General features: G+C 44.5%; 1 protein-coding gene across 4 annotated transcripts in view; it reads left to right on the top strand.

Annotated features, from left to right (window-relative positions):
* The window catches only part of MYO1E (myosin IE), a 232,243-nt gene that overhangs the window by 107,102 nt on the left and 107,145 nt on the right, over positions 1–17,996 (top strand). For all 4 annotated transcript variants that reach the window (XM_002753190.6, XM_078333272.1, XM_035258746.3 and 1 more), the window contains 2 exons: positions 1,364–1,453; positions 7,314–7,408. In XM_002753190.6, the coding sequence (XP_002753236.1) occupies positions 1,364–1,453; positions 7,314–7,408 (185 nt within the window). The remainder of the gene's footprint in view (positions 1–1,363; positions 1,454–7,313; positions 7,409–17,996) is intronic.

Here is a 17,996-nt window from a genome sequence, read left to right as displayed (position 1 = left end):
TTTTTTGTATTCTGTTTATTTTGTTCACTGTCATATCCTGAACATGTAAAACAGGGCCTGGCGTGTTATGTGAGCACCCAATTCAAATTAGTTGATAGCTGAATGAATAGATGGAAATATTTTTCATGTGATCGTAGGCTTGGATTCCCCAAGCAGAAATAATACGTTCTTTCCCTAAACCTGACGTAGGTGGGTTTATAGTTTTCTTCTCTGAAAACTACGTTATTTATGATTATTTCTGTTGTTCTGAGACAAGGTCTTTCTCTGTCACCCGGGCTGGAATGCAATGATCTTGGCTTGCTATAACCTCTGACATAGGCCCTCTGCAACCTCCGCCTCAGCCTCCCAAGTAGCTGGGACTATAGGCACATGTCCCCATGCCCAGCTAATATTTTTTATTTTTGGTTGTTGCTGTTGTTTTTAGAGATGGAGTTTCGCTGTGTTGCCCAGGCTGACCTCAAACTCCTGGCCTAAAGCCATCCACCCTCCTAACGTGCCAGGATTACAGGCATGAGGCACGGTACCTGGCCAGGGAATTACCTATTGATGCCTTTTCATTCCTCTAACCTTCTGTAGAATAGAGCTGTTAGTTCATCTTGTATCCCTGTATTTGCTAAATGTATCCCTGTATTTGCTAAATGAGTAGATGAATTTTTTTTTCTGAGACAGAGTCTCACTGTGTCACCCAGGCTAGAGTGTAGGGATGAGATCTCTGCTCACTGCAGTCTCCACGTCTTAGGTTCAAGCGATTCTCCTGCCTCAGCCTCCCGAGTAGAGTAGCTGGGATTACAGGTGTGCGCTACCACGCCCCACTGATTTTTGTATTTTTAGTAGAGATGGGGTTTCACTATGTGAGCAAGGCTGGTCTTGAACTCCTGACCTCAAATGATCTGCTCACCTTGGTCTCCCAACTTTCTGGGATTACAGGCGTGGGCCACCCAGGCTGGCTGATGAATATGCTTTTAGTGTACCTAACAGATACGAAAGTTCGAAGGAAAAAGTGCGTATCTTTTGAGGGGAGGACTGGTGACTGCTTTTTTCCCTCTTTGGCCATTTTTGCATTGTTGTCTCTTCTCCTTGCTGTACATGTTACCAATCCTGAAAGAATGTGCGTTAATCATTTAAAATAATGATTTCAATTTGTAGCAGCTTGATAATTAAATTCATTAGTCTTCCTGAGGAGGAACAAAGCCTCTGCTAGTCGGATGATCGCTTTTGTCTTTATTTGTAATCTTTTAGAAAACAAGTACACAAGCTTTCCACTTGGATAGTCATTACAAATTCTTGATAACGTCTGATTATTAATTTGAAAAATGTGTAGCTATGAAGATTAATGATGGACCTTAACCGAGTTTAAATTCAGACATATATAGGATCCGTATTGATTTCAGTCAACCCTTTCAAGCAGATGCCATATTTTGGAGACAAGGAAATTGAAATGTACCAAGGAGCGGTAAGTTACATGTCACATGAATTACTTTCTTATTTAGGGCTTTTATGATGCAGACATTGTTTTTCTTGAAGTTGGTAGTACTTTTACTTTTTTTTTTTTTTTTTTTTTGAGATGGAGTTTTGCTCGTTACCCAGGCTGAAGTGCAATGGCGTGATCTCCGCTCACCGCAACCTCCGCCTCCTGGGTTCAGGCAATTCTCCTGCTTCAGCCTCCCAGGTAGCTGGGATTACAGGCACGTGCCACCATGCCCAGCTAATTTTTTGTATTTTTAGTAGAGATGGGGTTTCACCATGTTGACCAGGATGGTCTCGATCTCTTGACCTCGTGATCCACCCGCCTCGGCCTCCCAAAGTGCTGGAATTACAGGCTTGAGCCACCATGCCTGGCCTACACTTTTTTTTTTTTTAATCATGTATTACTTCTTGGAAAAACTTAAGTGACATTGTTTATTTTAATGATCTGCTCTTTATTTTTATTTTTTAATTTTAATTTAATTTATTTATTTTTTGAGCTGGAGTTTCGCTCTTGCTGCCCAGGCTGGAGTGCAATGGCACAGTCTCGGCTCAGTGCAACCTCCGCCTCCCGGTTTCAAATGATTCTTCTCCTCAGCCTCTCGAGTAGCTGAGATTACAGGCATGTGCCACTAGGCCCAGCTAATTTTGTATTTTTAGTAGAGACCGGGTTTTACGATGTTGGTCAGGATGGTCTCGAACTCCTAACCTCGGGTGATGCACCTGCTGCGGCCTCCCAAAGTGCTGGGATTACAGGCATGAACCACCATGCCTGCCTAATGATCTCCTTTTTAGAGCATAGCTCAAAACTTAGGAGTGTCTAATATTTGAGCCTCATTTGCATGAAAAAATGAGTAAATGGGATGTTGGACCTACAGCTTAGGGATCTTCCTGCTTCCACATATGACACAACTCTAAGGAATAAAAATCAGTTATAGGTTAAAAAAAAAATTAGAGCTATGGGTACTGATTTGCAGAATCAGAACTATTGTTAAACTATATAACTATGACTTGAACATGAAAAATGAATCTTGTGTTACTTCATTTATTAATTTGACCCTGGTCCCTATTCAAAATCAGCTCCGTAGCCATTTCAGTTGTGTTGTGAAAGTGGAAGCTGTAATTTATATTTTCTTCTTTGGTTCACCACTTCCCCAGGCCTCCCTATCTCTGCATCTTTTTCTTTCATTTTCCTTCCCTCTTTGCAGCAGAAGCACAAGAGCATTCATTAATCCTGACCCCTAAAAAGCAAACAAAAGAGAGCCCACACAAATTCATCAGTTGAAGTGGAAGGCAATTTACCCGGAGCAAGAGCCCACCCCATTGTTGCCAGATGAATGGTGCTGGTCGCTGGAGCTTCAGAGGCTGCCACGCGAAAGACCTTTGAGAATGCTGCCTTTATGGGAGCCCAGCACAAGGGAAACACTGTCAGCAGAGGCTGGCCCTGCCCTAGTGCACCGATCAGCAGGCGCCCAGAGCTGGCTCCGCGTCCTCAGTGTCAGCCAAGACGCTGTAGATGGAAGTGCGGTGCATGTGTGCTTCTCTCCAGTTTTCTGAAAAGGGTTGCTATATACACATCCCTTTTAGACCATTTATCTTTTGAAGTGTTCTCTTTAAAGAAATGTATTATTTCTAAAACGTACGCTTATCTTTACTTCTAATGGTAACAGGTTATTGTAAAACTGGCATTTACTGAGTGCCGTGTACTATGTTATACTTGCAACAATAATGAAACAGCCCTGGGTGCTGGCTGTGTTACAGCGTCTATCTCCATTTCACAGATGAGGAAACAGAGGCTCAGAGAAATGAAGTATCACAATCTACTAAGTGGTGGAACTAGGAGTTGAAGTGAGAGTCTCAGGGAAGAGAAGAATCAGGAAGAGGAAATGCCTACTCTAGTTTTCTCATAGATAGCTGAGAGGTTCAGTAAGTCCACAGAGGGAAAGCAGTTTGGAAAATACAGAGTGACATGCAGAGGTCGAGTATGACAGTTCAGCAGACTTACTGGACGGTGGCTTGCCCATACCTTTCCCCCGTTGCCCGCAGCTTTCTCACCACTCCGGTTCCTTCGATTTTCCATCTTCTTGTCTTACAGTCCTCTACTTTCTAATTTTCAGAGTCATTAATGATAATCGTGCACTTGAGACCAGAACCCCAAAATGATGGTAACTGAAAGGGACACTAAGGCCTAAAGTTTTGGTGACAGTCTCACCTAGTGAGAACCTGACCTAAAAAGGGGAATTTTTTTTTTCTAAAGACGGAATCTCGCTCTGTTGCCCAGGCTGTAGTGCAGTGGCTCTATCTAAACTCACTGCATCCTCCGCCTCCCAGGTTCAAGCAGTTCTCTGCCTCAGCCTCCCAAGAAGAGAATTTTTAACAAAATTATGAGAGGCCATTGTTTTGTACTAAACTCATGCACTAACCCCTAATAGACCAGACCAAACCAACATGGGGCACTCATGCTAAATGTGACCTAATGAAAACTTTAAAGAAACCGACCAAGAGATGCCAACAGGAGGAGGTCCCCTCTACTTTAACCCTTACAAAAAGTAACCTAAAGTCTTTCTTCCCATTTTACAAACCCCACTGTTCTGCTATTTCTCAATGATACTTGAGAGCAAATAAGTATGTCTTTACAATGGTGACAGAGGGATAGTATCTGAAAATCGAGAAGATGACCAAAAGATGGAAATTGGATTGGGCGGGGTGACTCACACCTGTAATCCCAGCATATTGGGAGACCAAGGTGGGAGGATCGCTTGAGACCAGGAGTTCAAGACCAGCCTGGGCAACGTGGTGAGACCCTGTCTCTATTTAAAAACAAAAAAAAGTGCAAGAGGGGAATTATTAAATTAAGTTTAGCCTAAAGCTGCCTCCTTACATATTTTAAGTTTAGTCTAAATGTGTTTTACTTTTTTCTTTTGAAACAAGGTCTCTGTCACCCATGCTGAAGTGCAGTGGCACGATCTTGGCTCACTGCAGTCTCCATCTCCAGGGCTCAAGTCATCCCCCAACCTCAGGTTCCCGAGCGAGTAGCTGGGACTGCAGGTGCACGTCACCGTGTCTAGCTGATTTTGTTTCTTTCTTGTGGAGAGGAGGTCTCACTATGTTGCCCACGTTGATCTGGAACTGCTGGGCGCAAGTGATCCTCCGGCTTTGCCCTCCACAAGTGCTCGGATTACAGGCCTGAGCCACCACGCCCAGCCCTAAATGTTTCTCTGTACACAGTGAACTGTAGCCTAACCAGATGTATAAACAAACTGTAATCTACTCTTCTGCAAATCACCGAGTTTTGGCCAATCAGCGGTGGCCAGCGATTCAAACAATGTTCAAATAAGGCAAACTCCAAACGAACTAATCTGGCTGTTTCTGTACCTCACTTCCATTTTCTTTTTTTTGAGACAGACTCTCATTCTGTCACCCCGACTGGAATGCAGTGGTGCGGTCTCAGCTCACAGCAGCCTCCACCTCCTAGGTTCAAGCAGTTCTCCTGCCTCAGCCTCCTGAGTAGCTGGGATTTATAGGCACGCACCACCATACCTGGTTAATTTTTGTATTTTTAGTAGAGAGGGGGTTTTGCCACGTTGACCTGGCTGATCTCAGACTCCTGACCTCAAGCGATCCTTCCACTTGGGCCTCCCAAAGTGCTGAGATTACAGGTGTGAGCCAGGGCCGGCCCTCGCTTCCACTTTATGTACACGGCCTTCCTTTTTCTGCCCCTAAATCTTACAGCATATGGCAGCACCGGAGGCTCTCTGAACCTTTTCTTGTTCTGAGTCATTCTCTGCTCAGTTAAACTCTGTTAAATTAAAATAATAATTATAATAATCCTGCACAAGCAGTATGGACTAGAAGTCCATCTAGTCTGGGCGCCGTGGCTCACGCCTGTAATCCCAGCACTTTGGGTGGCCGAGGCGGGTCGATCACGAGGTCAAGAGATCGAGACCATCCTGGTCAACATGGTGAAACCCTGTCTCTACTAAAAATACAAAAAATTAGCTGGGCATGGTGGCACGTGCCTGTAATCCCAGCTACTCAGGAGGCTGAGGCAGGAGAATTGCCTGAACCCAGGAGGCGGAGGTTGCGGTGAGCCGAGATGGTGCCATTGTACTCCAGCCTGGGCAACGAGAGCGAAACTCTGTCTCAAAAAAAAAAAAAGTCTATGTAAATCCATGTCCTGATGTCCCTACAGACATCAGTTCTGACCGTAAGGTTAAGGCAGAGATAACATGTTCTGGTTCCTGCGTAGGGTTCTTTCGTCTACCAGGTCTAGGCGTAGCTTGCAGCCCTCGCTGGGTACTTCCCCTTATGAGCCCCCTGCCCACAACTCGGGAGGAACACTGGGTATTGGATACAAAGCCCCCTTGTCCTAACCCCTCCCCACCAAGCTCTCATCTTCCGGAACATGGCAGTGAGCAACAGCTTCTAGCCAGGACCCCTTTTCGATAGTAAGTCATTTAACAATAAAATGGGTTAAGTAAGTTGAGCTTTACCTTTGTGTAAAGCTTTACCTGTCTTGTCAAATTGTTTTCCCATCTGTCATTGTGAGACATGCAGCTTGGAAACCACTATTCCCACAACTATAGCTCACTGCATCCTCCAACTCCTGGATTCAAGCTATCCTTCGACCTTAGCCTCCCAAGTAGCTAGGACTGCAGGCGAGTGCTACCACACCCAGCTTATTAAAAACTTTTCGCGGCGGGTGGATCACGAGGTCTAGAGATCGAGACCATCCTGGTCAACGTGGTGAAACCCCGTCTCTACTAAAAATATAAAAAATTAGCTGGGCACGGTGGCGTGTGCCTGTAATCCCAGCTACTCAGGAGGCTGAGGCAGGAGAATTGCCTGAACCCAGGAGGCGGAGGTTGCGGTGAGCCAAGATAGCGCCATTGCACTCCAGCCTGGGTAACAAGAGCGAAACTCCGTCTCAAAAAAAAAAAAAAAACTTTTTTTTTGTAGAGACTAGCCTGCAGGTCCTAGGATTTACATGGCCCTTTTGCCTCAGCCTACCAAGTAGCTTGGAGTGATTACAGGCTGGGAGTGTTCTTTCCCCATATATACCCAACTAAGTATTTTTGTTTTTGGTAATTTTTGAGGTTGTGATGAAGGTGTATGTCCAGAAATGGAATAAAGCAGGGCTGAAGTCAGCCTGAGAATTTCTTAAGCATGGAAAATGTATTTAGTTTCATATTGGTGCATAGCTAAGATATCCTATAAGATGAAATCACAAACCCAGGAGAGTATCTTAGTGTGGCAGGATTTTAGGATTTTTTTGTTTCCAGTAGAGATGAAACAAACTGGCTTATCCCTTTAAAGAAGCACACCTCCTTGCCCTCTTTAAGGATTTTTCCTGATCCATAGATAATCTCACCTAACTCGTCCTGAGGCTCCGGAATCTACAATGTGTCCTCTTAGAAAAAATTACATAGGAATTTGGAATTCTGGTGGAAGTCAGATCTAGGTGTGTGGCAGGCGTCTCCTAAGACCTGTTGCCTAAGCATCTACAGAAACATTTAGAAATGGACTGTCAACTGCAGAGGTATGTATGGGTGGAAGAGCAGGGTGTTGGAGTGTCTGAAGACGCGGGGCACATCGGAAGGCTGAATCGTGCGTATGCCTACGGAAGACTCGTAAATTCCATCTTAATTTCGTGCGGGTGTAACTCTTGATGACCTAGGAAATTTTATGAATTCTCGTATCATGCAACCTTTGAGATGTAATCACAGGAAGTGGAACTATAGTGCTTGCATTCATTTCCAAATTGAGGGAAAGAAATACGTTGCCTCTCTGACCATGATTATGTTTTTATTTTTTTATGATTTATGTATTACTATTTTTTGCTTTTCTAGGCACAGTATGAAAACCCACCACATATCTACGCCCTTGCAGATAATATGTACAGAAACATGATCATTGACAGAGAGAACCAGTGCGTCATCATCAGGTATGAAGATCCTTATCAGTGGGCAAAAAGGATATGAGGCTGTGCCGTGACCGTGGATCTCGGTCGATAAGCAGTGGTTTTGCAATAGCTACTGATGTCAGAGTCTGGTTAATGTGTTTGAGTCACAAGCAGGTTAGCTGCTTTGTCCTGGTGTGTTTATAACTCTGTGTAATAGAGCTCCGTATCAGAAACCTTCTGAGCTTCTGTGGGCTTGCGGTAAACACAATAAATAGGTTAGCAGGTTAGCTGCTTTGTCCTGGTGTGTTTATAACTCTGTGTAATAGAGCTGCGTATCAGAAACCTTCTGAGCTTCTGTGGGGTTGCAGTAAACACAATAAATAGGTTAGCAGGTTAGCTGCTTTGTCCTGGTGTGTTTATAACTGTGTAATAGAGCTCCGTATCAGAAACCTTCTGAGCTTCTGTGGGCTTGCAGTAAGCACAATAAATAGGTTTTCACTGTGTAGTCATATGGAATCCTTTCCTCTACGTCCCTGTTTTTTCTTTCCGTTCATAATTTAGTAATTCATATTTGAATATTTTTGGTGAACTCTGTCATTTGTATTGAATGTGGGGGTAGATTACTGGTAACTGCCAGCATTAGGTGTCTGTAGCCACGTTTCGTAATCTCTCTAGCCTGACACGGCTCTGAATCCTGGCTGGGTTTAAGTCAAGCCTGTCCCACCTGCAGGCTAGGACAGCTTGCAATGTGGCCCAACAGGAATTTGTAAACTTTCTTAAAACATTATGAGAGTTCTTTGCAATTCTTTAAAGCTCTTCAGCTATGATTTGTGTTTGTACATTTTATGTGTGGCCCAAGATAATTCTTCTTCCGGTGTGGCCCATGGAAGCCAAAAGATTGGAGACCCCCGGCTTAAGTGCTTTTAAAATTCTGCTTACTTACAAAAATTAGCTGAGCATGGTGACCCACACCTATAATCCAGATACTAGAAAGGCTGAGGCTGGAGAATCCCTTAAGCCTGGGAGGTGGAGGTTGCAGTGAGCCAAGATTGCGCCACTGCACTCCAGCCTGGGTGACAGAGCAAGACTCTGTCTTGAAAAAAAATAATAAAATAAAATTCTGCTTACTGACGCCAGATGGGGTGGCTCATTCCTGTAAGTCCTAGAGTTCGAGACCAGCCTGGGCAACATGGCAAAATCCCATCTCTACAAAAAAATAGAAAAATTAGCCAGGCACCTCGTGTCATGTGCCTGTAGTCCCCGCTACAGGGGAGGCTGAGTGGGGAGGATCAGTTGAGCCATGGAAATCAAGGCTGCAGTGAGCTGAGATTATGCAACTGCATTCCAGCCTGGTTAACAGAGCAAGACCCTGTTTAAAAAAATTTTTTTTAAAAAGGTTCACATCTGTAATCCCAGCACTTTGGGAGGCTGAGACAGGCAGATCACTTGAAGTCAGGAGTTCAAGACCAGCCTGGACAACTTAGTGAAACCCCATCTCTACTAAAAATAAAAAATTAGCCAGGCATAGTGGTACATGCCTGTAGTCCCAGCTACTGAAAGGCTGAGCCATGAGATTTGGTTGAACCCAGGAAATGGAAGCCGCAGTGAGCCAAGATCACACCACTGCAATCCAGCCTGGAGGAGAGAGTAAGACTCCCTCTCAAGGAAAAAAGGTGCTTACTATTGTAAATAGTTTCTTTTCCTTCCTATTTTTATTGTGAATATTTTCAAACACTAGAGAGTATAAGCATCCATATACTCATCAGCTAGAATTTGACATTTTACATTTTATCATACATATTTGTGTTCATCTTTTTTAATTTGAGAGATTTTGAAAACCTTTTATTATGGATAGTTAAAAATATACACGAAATGAGAAAGAATAGTAGAAGGTATCCCTATATATCTATTGTCCATTTTGCCAAGTTACCAATATATGGCTAATTCTGTTTTATTTGGTCCTCCCATTCTGTCCCACTTGATTACGTAAAGCAAATCTGACAAGGCATGGCAGTGGATTCATTTCCAAGGTCAAGACAAGATTACATGTAATCCTGGCACTTTGGGAAGCCATAGGGCAGAAGGATCACTTGAGGCCGGGAACTGGAGACCAGCCTAGACAACACAGCAAACCCCATCTCCATAAAAAAATTTTTAATTAGCTGGATATGGTGGTACACACCTATAGTCAGTCTAGGGAGGCTGAGGCAGGAGGATCACATTAGCCCAGGAGTTTGAGGTTACGGTGAGCTATACTTGAACCAATGCACTCTAGCCAGGCTGGACAAAGAGCCTGTCTTAAAAAAAAAAAGCAAATCCAAACATCCCCTTTATTTGCCAGTAATTAATATGTGCCTCTAAGAAATCATTCTCATGACACCTTAAACATGAAGAATTCTTTTAGAGTATCCAACATTATCAGTGTTCCAGTTCCATGCTCTTCTCATGGATTCTTTGTCACAGTAGGTTTGTTTTTATTTGGTATCCAAACAGGGTCCACATTACCGCACCTGGTTGCGACGTCTCTTCAGTCTTTAACTATTTTCCCTTCCTCTTTTTGTTTCCTTGGGTTTGTTTAAAAGAACAACAAAAACAAAAGTTTTTTGTCCTGCAGGTCTCGCTACTCTGGCATTGCCTAATCGTATCCAACGATGTTGCTTCAGCATTGCACTGTTCCCACACTTGCTGTAAATTCATAGTTAGATCTAAAGGTTGATCAGAGTCCGGTTCCATTTTTGGCAAAAATACCTTTATCAGTGATGCCGTGCACTGCACTTCCTGCCTGTTGCGCTCTCTTCGTGTGTCCAGGTTGTCAGTGAACCCATCTGTTATAAACCACTTCAGAGCCACTGTCTAATGAGTGGTTGAAAAATATCTTTTTTCTAATTCTGTTATTTTTCTGCATTTATTAGTTCTTTCGTTTGGTCACCTTAAAATAAAAATGTATGGGAAAATTAGACAAAACACTGGATTCTTGCTCAAGGATTATCCTCAAGTTATGTAGAAAAAGCAAACACACTGGATTCGTTGCCATGACTCACCTGTTTTCAGTACAATCAATCGTTGCCCGAGTAGTCTTCCCAGGTCATGTGTTTCATTTTCAGTTTTATTCCAAACTAGTGGATTTTTAATATTGTACCTGTTTACACTGCAGTTATACTTTTCAAGGCTAGAATGATCTTTTTTTTTTTTGAGACGGAGTCTTACTCTGTTGCCAGGCTGGAGTGCAATGGCGCGATCTCGCCTCAGTGCAACCTCCGCCTGGGTTCAAGCCATTCTTCTGCCTCAGCCTCCCGAGTAACTGGGACTACAGGCACGCGCCACCACGCCCAGCTAATTTTTGTATTTTTAGTAGAGATGGGGTTTCACCATGGCCAGGATGGTCTCGATCTCTTGACCTCGTGATCCGCCCGCCTCGGCCTCCCAAAGTGCTGGGATTACAGGCGTGAGCCACCGCGCCCGGCTGATCTTATTGTTGAACTCTGACTTTGTCCTTTGGACGTGACCCCAGTAGGCTCAGTTAGTTTCCTTCTTTTAAGACTTAGCAGCTCACCGTGTGTATTTCCTGTATATTGTATACATCCTGTGCAAGATGGACAATCCACTCTCTCTCCAGGGGCCTTGGTTCTTTTCTTTTCTGTTTTCTTTTCTTTTTGAGACCAAGTCTCACTCTGTCACCCAGGCTGGAGTATAGTAGTGTGATCTCAGGTCACCACAGCCTCTGCCTCCTGGGTTCAAGTGATTCTTCTGCTTCAGCCTCCTGAGTGGCTGTTATTACAGGCATGTGCTACCATGCCTGGCTGATTCTTTTGCATTTTTAGTAGAGACAGGGTTTCCCCATGTTGGCTGGGCTGGTCTCGAATTCCTGACCTCAAGTGATCCACCCACCTCAGTTTCCCAAAGTGCTGGGATTACAAGTGTAAGCCACCGTACCCTGCTGGGCCTTGGTTTACTTTAATGGGAAATGGTGTTAAAAGAACAGTAAACTGGGCACCAAGAATGCTCACTGCGCTGTTGTTAGTGCGTGTAGTTTTTTGAAAGGACAAAGCTACGGAATATGAGTTTTTTTAAGAGAAACATGAAATGGAAAAACTGTTTGCAGTTAATTTAGAAGATTTCAGTTTTTCTTTGATTTTAGTTTTCGTGCCCTATTTCTCTTATGCTGAAAAATCTTGCTTCCTGATCGCGTTGTTTGCATTGCAGTGTATGTATTTTAGATAGATGGAATGTGTGTTAATGCTTTTAAAATAACAATACCACTATTAGTAGTAGCAATACTGAATTTATTTTAAAATTTCTGTTGTTTTTTTTTGTCCAAATGCCCAATATTTACAGTCAAAATACTGGGTTTCATAAAAGTCACTTAAGATAATCCTTTTCTCTGTCAACCTGACCTATGGTTGGGTTCATTTATTTCATTTTCATTTTTAGTTGTTTAGCATTTTTCAATTTAATTGTTTTCATAATTATGTAAAACATTTACGTAATTCCAAAGTCAATATTGCAAAACGTGAGCACTGAAGCATTTCAAGGTAGATATATATCTGAAGTACTTAAAGGTAAATGTAGACTTCATGACATTTTACCCCTAAATATTTCCATGTGCAACTCTGAAAAATTGAAATATTTTCTTACTAATTCCAAGTCCATTATCATAACTAAATAATTAATAGTACTTTTTCAACATCATCTAAAAACTTTACTATTCAACCTTCTTAAATTGCAGCAAATGTCCTTTTTTGCTGGTTTATGCAAATTGAGTAATGCCGAATGCATTTGGTTATGAATCATAAATCTATTTTTATTCGACCACAGTTCCTCTATTACTACTATTTCCTTCATGACACTGACTTTTTGAAGAGACCAGAACTGCTTTTCCTCCAGACATCATGTACATTTATCTCATTGCTTCTTCATGGTGTCACTATACCTAGTCCTTCGACTGGATTCTCTACAAATGTCAGGTTATAGCTAATGACTTGATTAGATGCAGATGCAAGTTAAACTTTATGAGGACGAGCACCCGGGTCATGTTGTATTTGATTACTTAATAGAAGATGCTTCTGTTTGACAATAAGTGGAGTCATCAGTTGCTAGAGAGGCAGGAGGTGTTTTTTTGTTTTTTTTTTTTTGTTTTGTTTTTTTGAGGCAGAGTTTCGCTCTTGTTACCCAGGCTGGAGTGCAATGGCGCCATCTCGGCTCACCGCAACCTCCGCCTCCTGGGTTCAGGCAATTCTCCTGCCTCAGCCTCCCGAGTAGCTGGGATTACAGGCACGCACCACCATGCCCAGCTAATTTTTTGTATTTTTAGTAGAGACGGGGTTTCACCATGTTGACCAGGATGGTCTCGATCTGTTGACCTCGTGGGTCCACCTGCCTCGGCTTCCAAAAGTCCTGTGATTACAGACGTGAGCCACCGAGGAGGTGTTTTCTTAGACAGAATTGAATGAGGGTCCAGGATGAGTTTTCTAATGGAGTCCTTTGCCCTTTTTCCTTCTTCACATTTTCCCTCTTCTGGGCATGTACTGAGATGAGCAGGAAGGGAATGGTCTTCTTCCATGAGCTTGTCAGTCTGGAACCCACCTCAGTCTTCCGCAGCCCGTGTGTCTCCCTCTACCTGGCACTGCAAGGTCCCCCTACACTGAAGCAGGATGGTTGCCTACTTCCAGATCCTTGTTTCCAGCTGTTCAGATGGCAAAGGCTTCAGGGACCTGCTCCCAAGGATTTCTGTTGCAATGGCTGTGCTTTAATTTAGGAGATGTGCTTTCGTTCAGGAGCTGCCTGGAGGTGGGGCAAACTTCAGGTTAAGGGCACAGGCCTCCAGTCGACTGCCCTTCCTGCAGACATCAGCTGCATATTCAGGGCTCCCCAGGCCACCCTCATCCATTCACGGGTTCTCAGTGCCCCATCAGGTTCAATAATTCACTGGAACAACTCACAAAGCTCAGAAAAGCCCCACACTTAGGATTACAGTTTTATTCTGGCAAAAGGACACAAATTAGAGCCAGACAAAAGAGAAGCCAAGGGCAAGGTCTCGGAGTGTCCAGAGGTGGAGCTTCCAGTTGTCCTCTCCCTGTGGAGTCACTGGCAGTGCTACCTTCTGCCCATACGAGGTGAGACAATACTCTGACCATGCACCACCTGCCTGGCTCACCCTCGGTTTCCAGCTGCTGTGAAAGGCTTGTGCAAATGCCTTTTGTTTCCTCGAGGTCAGAATTGTGATGGTATGTCCCAAAGCCCCGAACATACATCACATTGTCAGACTGTCCTGTGATCAAAGCCCCCAAGCAAGCAGAAACACCCCTCTTAGGTGGGACATTCCAGGGCCATAGACATCTCCACCCAGGCACGGAAGGCAAGAGCCTGACCTCTTGAGCTGATTCTTTCCTGTGTTTGTCTGCCTTGAGAAAGCAGATTGGACACCTCTGGCATGGTTCACGCTCACCTGACCCTGGGCAGCATGCCTCACTCCTGTCTGGGCCTTGGTTTCTTCACCTGCAAAGGAATTGAATGACCAGATGACCTCTGAGGTCTTCCTGTTTTGGAACTCTTCCACATAATTCTAGACAGAAGGAAAGGCAGGGAAATCCTGTTCTGGGTGGAAATGCCAGCTTTGTAGCCCCTGACACCAGATGAGGCATGTGTTCCATCTGTTAGGGGCTGAGCTGAATGCTGCCTTTCTAAATGCGTTTGTGAGCAGAAAACAAACAAACAAAAACCCATTTTCTTGGCGGCTGGAAGAAAATCCTGCTCCTCGAGCTAAGGGATTCTGGCATGGCTGGAAAGGCTAGGAATCTTTAGTGTCATTTAATTAGGAAATAGAAGATGAGTGATGACCTAATTTCTGTGGTATTCTTTTAGACTTTCACCTCCCAATGCCCCTGGTGTGACTTTATCTAAAGGACACTTCAGATGGCATAATGCAGCCCACAAAGCAGGCATTTCTAGTTTCCTCCCAGTCTTCCTCATGTTTTCTAATGCAGTGGATACAATGACAGAGGATGCACTGGCACCTAACCATTTCGAGACTAGAAATGACTGTAACAAATTGCATTTTACAAGACATCAAGGAAGGAGACACCTTGCTTTCTCAAGCACAGGGCTCCACGGAAGCGTAGTTACTGAGCTTGACCCAAGGACACACTTGATTTGTCAAAACAGCTACAGTTGAGCAGCCTTGGTAGACTGCCTCGCCAAGCAAACTCACAAGGAAGTATGAATCAGACCCCAATTCATTATTTCCTGGGGAGAATTCTTTCTGTGGACAGCTGATTATTTGCCCTGGAATACAGTCCATGAGGGGGACTAAGATTACCACCAGGAGGCTGGATAGAGGGATGAATTCTGAGTGAAGGGATGTTCATATTTTCTTTTTTTTGTTTTTTTTTTTTTTTTTTTTTTTGAGACAGAGTTTCGCTCTTGTTACCCAGGCTGGAGTGCAATGGCGCCATCTCGGCTCACCGCAGCCTCCACCTCCTGGGTTCAGGCAATTCTCCTGCCTCAGCCTCCTGAGTAGCTGGGATTGCAGGCACGCGCCACCATGCCCAGCTAATTTTTTGTATTTTTTTAGTAGAGACGGGGTTTCACCATGTTGACCAGGATGGTCTCGATCTCTTGACCTAGTGATCTACCTGCCTCGGCCTCCCAAAGTGCTGGGATTACAGGAGTGAGCCACCGCGCCCGGCCTTATTTTCAGCTCACAGCACTCAAATCTCCAGAGAGCAGATGTGAACACGTGAACTAAGGGTATTGCTCCAGTCTGCAGAACAGTCTTTTTGCTTAGAGAAAACCCCCCATCTCTGCTGTTTACTTTCCTGTCCTGTCTCTGCCATAGGTCAACCCCCTTTCGTTAACCCACACTCTGTCCTGCCAAGCCCTGGTGTCTATTAGGCTAACATCTACTCAGGAATAAACACCTGGGGTTGACCTTGGACATTTCCTACGTCTTCCTCCTCAGGGAGAGTGGCTTCTGTAGATGCTTATTTTGTTTTGAGATGGAATCTTGCCCTGTCGCTCAGGCTGGAGTGCAATGGTGCTATCTTGGCTCACTGCAACCTCCACCCTGGGGTTCAAGGGATTCCTTTCCCTCAGCCTCCCAAGTAGCCGGGATTACAGGTGCCCACCACCACACCCAGCTGATTTTTTGTATTTTTAGTAGAGACAGTGTTTTACTGTGTTGGCCAGGCTGGTCTTGAATTCCTGACCTGAAGTGATCCACCTGTCTCAGCTGCCCAAAGTGCTGGGATTACAGGTGTGAGCCACCATGTCGGCCTATAGATGCTAATTTTATCTACCATCAGTTGTGTTCACTAATTTAACTTTTTTTTTTTGAGACAGTCTCATTCTGTCACCCAGGCTGGAGTGCAGTGGCACAATCTTGGTTCACCACAACCTCCACTTCCTGGGTTCAAGTGATTCTCCTGCCTCAGCCTCTTGAGAAGCTGGGATTACAGGCATGTGCCATGACCCCCAGCTATTTTTTTTTTTTTTTTTTAGTACAGTTAGGGTTTTGCCCTGTTGACCAGGCTGGTCTCAAACCCCTGACCTCAAGTAATCTGCCTGCCTCAGCCTCCCAAAGTGCTGGGATGACAGGCACGAGCTGCTGTTACTTGTCTAGGTTCGCCAACTTAACTCTCCCAGGGATAAGTACTTCTGATTCCTGAACTGCCTCCCTGTTTCACTGGCTGTACAGATACGTAAAGTAGGCTCCACCTCCAGAGACTCTGTTTCTGCTGATCTTTGGTAGCCTCTTAGCATCAGTATCTCTTTTTCAGGTTCCGCAGCTCACTCTGCTTCAAAGCCAAGGGCTAAGGCTCTTGAAACCCTGATAGCAGGTCACCTCTTGCTGGTAGCACCCTCAGGCCAGGAAAGATAGCCTTGCGGAGTGCCTGTACTCTGCTGGTTGCTTTTCATATAGTTTGTCTTTTTTAATCCTCATCACTCTGTTGGTATTGGTTTTTGAAGCTTTATCTAGAAAATGAGGCTTAAGAGAATTCTAAGATCGAAAACTAGTAGATGGCAGAGCCTCTGTTTGAATTTGGCCCTGTCTGACTTCAAACCTTATGCGCTTTCTCTATACCTATTAGGAGTGATGCCCCTCTGGGTCTCAAATTTAACCATATTTTGATGGAGATGTGATAGCTATCATTACCATGGGAACAGGGGTCAGGACAGTTAGCCAGGTGAGTTAGCCCTGGACTCCAAAGATTGAAGTCCTCCGCTCTGTCACCTAGGCTGGAGTGCGGTTGCACAGTTTCAGCACACTGCAACCTCTGCCTTTCAGGCTCAAGCAGTCCTTCCACCTCAGCCTCCCGAGTAGCTAGGACCACAGAGGCGCTCCATCATGGCCGGCTAATTTTTTTAATTTTTTCTAGAGACGGTGTCTCCTTATGTTGTCCCGGCTGGACTCAAGTGCTTTTTAAAACCTAACCCTTTGTACAACAAAGCCATAGCTCCTAGGAAGAAATGAAGAAGAAAACCTAACCCTTTGTACATGGTTGGCTGTGATGCGTTCTGCCTACCCAGGAGGGTAGGGTAACTGACACAGAGACTGAGTTAACAAAGGACGTGACCTTACTGACACATTAGCTTTGATTTCTTACCAAGAGGTAAGGACGCATTTGTATACCAAATGGCCATACCTGGGCAGTTTCTGTGACTTACCTGACTTGTTATCCCCTGGGTACGTCTGGGTGCCAGAGCTCAGTCTTCCCCTGCTTTTCATGGTTCTCTGTGGCCTGTTTAGATATTCTAGCAGGTCTCTGAGCAGAGACATGATAGCCCGAAAGCCTGGTTCACAAAGATAACACTATTGGTAGAAAAGAGATGGGATGTTGAGGGAATGTGGAAATCTAGTGCAGCAGCGAGGGCCTGACGTGTTAGAAAGGCAAGGAGGAAGCCAGTGTGTGACTTTCAGTAAGCCTGTAAAGAAATCAAGGAATGGGCAAGTGAAGGTAGCCTCCGGGCACTGCCAACAGAAAAATGCAACAGCAGGAGCTACATTAGCATTGTTAAGAATGATGGTGAGGCAGGGCACAGTGGCTCATGCCTGTAATCCCAGCACATTGGGAGGCCAAGGTGGGCAGATCACCTGAGGATAGCAGTTCGAGACTAGCCCTGCCAACATGGCGAAACCCCATCTCTACTAAAAACATAAAAAGTAGCTGGGCGTGGTGGCAGGCACGTGTAATCCCAGCTATGCAGAAGGCTGAGGCAGGAGAATCACTTGAACCCAGGAGGCAGAGGTTGCAATGAGCCAAGATGACACCACTGCACTCCAGCCTAGATGACAGAGTGAGACTCCATCTTAAAAAAAAAAAAAAATGATGGTGAGCTCTTGAAGGCTTGGTAGGTACCTGTGAACCCAGTAAGTGAGCCACCCATATCTGCTTAGCTCATTAATCTGTTCTATAAAATCCAGAATTTGGATTTGTGCATTAGAACCACATATGTGAAATCTTCGGATGTCATACACATCTCTTCTCTGTAAGTCTGTTTAACAAAATGATCATGTGTAAAAGGAAGAACTGGAGAGTTTCGTTCATGATCTCTACCATCTCTGCCTCACCAGGCAGAATCTCGGCAGTGTGGCAAGAGGCATTTCTGAAGTCCTTGCCCTTCTCTATGGAGA

The sequence above is a fragment of the Callithrix jacchus genome, chromosome 8 (genome assembly GCF_049354715.1).
Source record: "Callithrix jacchus isolate 240 chromosome 8, calJac240_pri, whole genome shotgun sequence".
Taxonomy (NCBI): Eukaryota; Metazoa; Chordata; class Mammalia; order Primates; family Cebidae; genus Callithrix; species Callithrix jacchus.
Note: the sequence above shows the minus strand (reverse complement) of the source record. Positions and strands in the feature narration are given on the sequence as shown.